The 4,370-nt window shown below is 45.6% G+C and overlaps 1 protein-coding gene across 1 annotated transcript in view; it reads left to right on the top strand.

Moving 5' to 3' along the window:
* The first annotated feature begins 1,533 nt into the window (after window positions 1-1,533).
* Window positions 1,534-4,370, top strand: part of SORCS3 (sortilin related VPS10 domain containing receptor 3) — an 810,393-nt gene continuing 807,556 nt past the window's right edge. The window contains exon 1 of the mRNA XM_066601804.1: window positions 1,534-2,163. Coding sequence (XP_066457901.1) covers window positions 1,534-2,163 — 630 coding nt within the window. The remainder of the gene's footprint in view (window positions 2,164-4,370) is intronic.

The following is a 4,370-nucleotide window of genomic DNA, read 5'->3' as shown; positions in this document are numbered from 1 at the left end:
ACAGACTGGATACGGTCCTACCAAATCCTCACCTGTGAGACAGATTTCAACCTCTGACAGCAAGCAGATGTCTTGAAAGTAGTGAGAAATTGCAACAATATATATTAGTAATCTGAAAAGCATCTAGGTAAGATTGAAGAGCTGATACTTTCTAAGTTCTGCAGAGTACAGGCTGCAGTTCTACAGCCCATCAGACTGTGGAGTATAACCCTCAATATTGTGCTGGACTACAACCCTGCTCAGTGCCGACTGCAGAGCTGCAATAGCAGATTTCAGTACATCAGCTGTGTGGAACCACAGGTGTCAGTGTAAACTGCTGCCTCTCAGCACATACTGGCTAGCGAACTAGAAGTACCAGAATGCTATAATACTATGGAGTATAGCTGGTAAACCTTTCACCTGCTGCATTTGTACAACTACAAGTCTCAGCCTGCTGGCCAACAACTCCTATCAAAGCTGCTTTAGAGGATTTGCATTTCTTCCTCTCCCTAACGCTGGCCAATGGTAATAATGCTCCAAATGTGCACAGAGATGCAGGGTGGAGGGTCTGGCTTGCTGGGACTTCTAGTTCCACCCCAGCTGTATTATCTGAGCAACATGCAGTCAGCACTGCGGTAATTGGCTTCTAGAGTTCTCATAGGCTACAGGTTGTCTGCGTTTGCTGGGAGTTGTAGTTCCAAACCGCGCTCTCCCACCAGACCTGCTGAACAGCAGAAAGCCGCTCTACAATGCTGGGGGTTGTGGCATGCCAAGACGGTACTGCGGGATGACTATGCTGCGACTTGTAGTCCGTCAACGCCTACCAAACTATAAGGATAACTGGGCTTAACTCCCCCAGCATCCGCTTCTGCATTAATAGCAGCTCAATAGGAGCCAGAACTAAGGAGTTTTTGTTGAGAGAGAAGTCCCCCCTTCCTTCAGTCCTCTCAGCGGTCCGGCACCTGGGGATACAAGGATGCTGAGCTCTGTGCTCCTCCAGATGTCTGCTGCCTCCTCTGCTGGAGGCTGGAGCTGCTCACACACTGATGACAGCAGTTGAGGAGAAGCTCCTACATGCAACTGGCTGATGACATTGTGCTCAGATCTTCAGCAGCTGCTGCACTGTGTGGACGGAGAAGGAGCTTCAGAAGGCTGCAGCCCCATGTACAGTGAGCACAGGGCAGACATTCAGCAGCCCGCAGCCCCATGTACAGTGTGCATAGGGCAGACATTCAGCAGCCCCATGTACAGCCCTCTGCAGCCCCGGAAGATGCTATAATGATGCCACTGTGAAGGCTCCCTGTGCCAACCTGCTTGCTGAAGATGCTGCTGGATGTGGAGAGGCTGAGGATGGCATCTGAACTGCCTTGAGTTGGTACAGGGTGGGCTTCTGAGACTTGGCTTCAGTTCAGTTCCTCCCCATGTGGGGGCTCACTTGATCCACTTCATCACATTTTAAAGCACTTTTCCGCTGAAATCCCTCTTCTTCACCATAATAAGGAGCTCCAGCAGTGGAAGAGACTGAGCTGCAAAAGGGACATCAGGAGCCTCATCATGAAGCTCCACAGAAGCTCTGGACTCCCCTCCAGCCTGCTGGGATGTCTATGGATCTATTGGCTCCTCTGCTCCTCTTCCACCAGAGGGGACATCACCTGCACACCTTGTAGCCCCCGAATCCAGCTGAAGGACCCGGGATTACTAAAGGGAGACCAAAGAAGGGAAGTTGATGAGGCTGAAGAGAGGGCAGAAGTCCTACAACTACATCTTATCAATGGCAAGGAGCCAGGAGACCTCGAAACAAGGTCCAACAACCAGGAGGCAACTTTCCACCCCGGGAAGAGAAGCGGCTCTGACAGGAAGGACTACAGAGCAGCTCATTCTGGGGATGAGACCAAGGAGAGCAGAAGGTGGATGACCAGGGTGAGGAGGGAGCAGTCTGCAGCCAGTGGATTTGGCAAGGAGATCTTACTGCCCTCTGACCCCAGTGAGGAGGACCCTCTGACCAGCTTCCCTATGGAGGGTCAGAAGATCAGAAGATCTGAGAGCAAAGGGTCCAAGGAGGATGGAAGGGTTAATCGGGCCAGGATGGAGGAGATGAGACTCAGCAGCACCAGCTTCCCTTTGACTGGAGACTCAGCTCATAACCAAGCCATGGTGCACTGGACCGGGGGGCACAACAGCAGTGTGAGTACCCCCTGCATGCCACAGGCTTGCCCGATCGAAATGTAGAAGATTCTTGTTACAATGTTGCAAGTAGTTGTATATGAAGCTATTCGAATGGGCGCGGGGCCCTTTAAGGCTTATTATGGGGCTGTATATTAAGTAACACATGCTGCAGTGACTAATCCAATGATAGTCCACTCATTCCAAGCGGCTGGGGGACTCAACTTCAGCATTGCAAGCCGAGTCATGCTGGGACTAGTAGTCCCCGTGCCGCCTGGTAGAGTCTGGCTTATATAATGCACAGGCTTCTATATCCCCCTTTCTTAGCTCAGAGACCCCCTTTATGTCTGCACCACAATACCTGAGATGTGCTCAGAGTACCAAATGCAGCGCCGTCTGATTTATAGCTTTAACCCTTCAGTGTCTCCTCCCAAGTTCGGAGAGACCCTACAAGCATGACATTGTGCTCGGGGAAGAGCTGATTGTGTCCATTGATTCGGAGGGCGGCTGGGGGGAATGGGTCATTGCAAGGAATAAGGGGTTAATGCAGTCTGCTGCACCTTGTAGTATAACAGGATGGGATCTGTCATTTAACTCTTTCTTTTCTGCAAAGCCAGGCTGCAGATGAGCTGTATAAATAGGACCGCAGGAGAGTCTCCCTGCTGGGTGGGGGAGGAGTAATTAAAGGGGTATTCACAGCCGGGCTCTATATAGAGCAAAGAACACGAGTCCCCCTATATACTATATACATGTCTTCTGGAAGAACCTGCATTCTCTTGCTAGTGCTGGACTTTTTTTGACTGTGCTATTCACTAAATCCACCAGCAGGCGGCGCACTTGAGATCTCTATTTCTGTGTCTGGAGGGGAGCAAGCAGAAGGAATTCTGGGCTGTCCATGATCGTGCTGCTTTCATACGATATGATGTAATTCTGGTAGATTATCCATTTGATTAATTCCTTTTGTCCTAATCTGGGATTTCATCCAATCTCAGAAGACCAATAGTGCAATATTTCATGTAAATATGACTGCTGTGTCCTCAGGCTGGCAACCTGGGGGTTAACTGAGGCCCCTTTCTGGTATTTGGTGAGAAGCTGGAGGAGTCCCCCGACTCCCCCGTAGTAATTGCCATTGTAAAGGGGAAGTCACATTTATAGGTATTCGTGATGGTGCAGCATTTGTATACGGGGTGTAGATGGGACTTCTATCATCCCTGTAGTGTCTACAGCAGAGATCTGTGGCAGCTACATACAGGTCCACCATCCACTATTCATTCATCCATAATAATTCACCATCATCCATCCATCCACCTTCATGCTATAGTGCACCGAATACTATTCCCCAGCCCTAATTACAGAAAATGTACGGATATTTGGCACTAGAATGTAATTTAGGTCACTTCATATCTATCTATCTATCTCCTATCTATCTATCTATCTATCTATCTATCTATCTATCTATCTATCTATCTATCTATCTATCTATCCCTATCTATCTATCTATCTATCTATCTATCTATCTATCTATCTATCTATCTATCTATCTATCTATCTCCTATCTACCTATTTAGCTATCTATCCATCATCTATCTATCTATCTATCTATCTCATATCTATCTATCTATCTATCTATCTATCTATCTATCTATCTATCTATCCATCTATCTAGCATCTATTTATCTATCTCCTATCTATCTATCTATCTATCTATCTATCTATCTATCTATCTATCTATCAGCTATCTATCTAATATCTATGTATCTATCTATCTATCTATCTATCTCCTATCTATCTATCTATCTATCTATCTATCTATCTATCTATCTATCTATCTATCTATCTCATATCTATCTATCTATCTATCTATCTCCTATCTATCTATCTATCTATCTCCTATCTATCTATCTATCTATCTATCTATCTATCTATCTATCTATCATCTATCTATCTATCTATCTATCTATCTATCTATCTCCTATCTATCTATCTATCTATCTCCTATCTATCTATCTATCAGCTATCTATCTAATATCTATGTATCTATCATCTATCTATCTCCTATCTATCTATCTATTTATCTATCGCCTATCTATCTATCTATCTATCTAATATCTATCTATCTATCTATCTATCTATCTATCTATCTATCTATCTATCTATCTATCTATCAGCTATCTAATATCTATCTATCTCCTATCTATCTATATCCTATCGATCTATCTATCTATCTA

This window comes from Eleutherodactylus coqui, chromosome 4, assembly GCF_035609145.1.
Source record: "Eleutherodactylus coqui strain aEleCoq1 chromosome 4, aEleCoq1.hap1, whole genome shotgun sequence".
Classification (NCBI taxonomy): Eukaryota; Metazoa; Chordata; class Amphibia; order Anura; family Eleutherodactylidae; genus Eleutherodactylus; species Eleutherodactylus coqui.
This window is presented reverse-complemented; position numbering and strand designations above follow the sequence as displayed.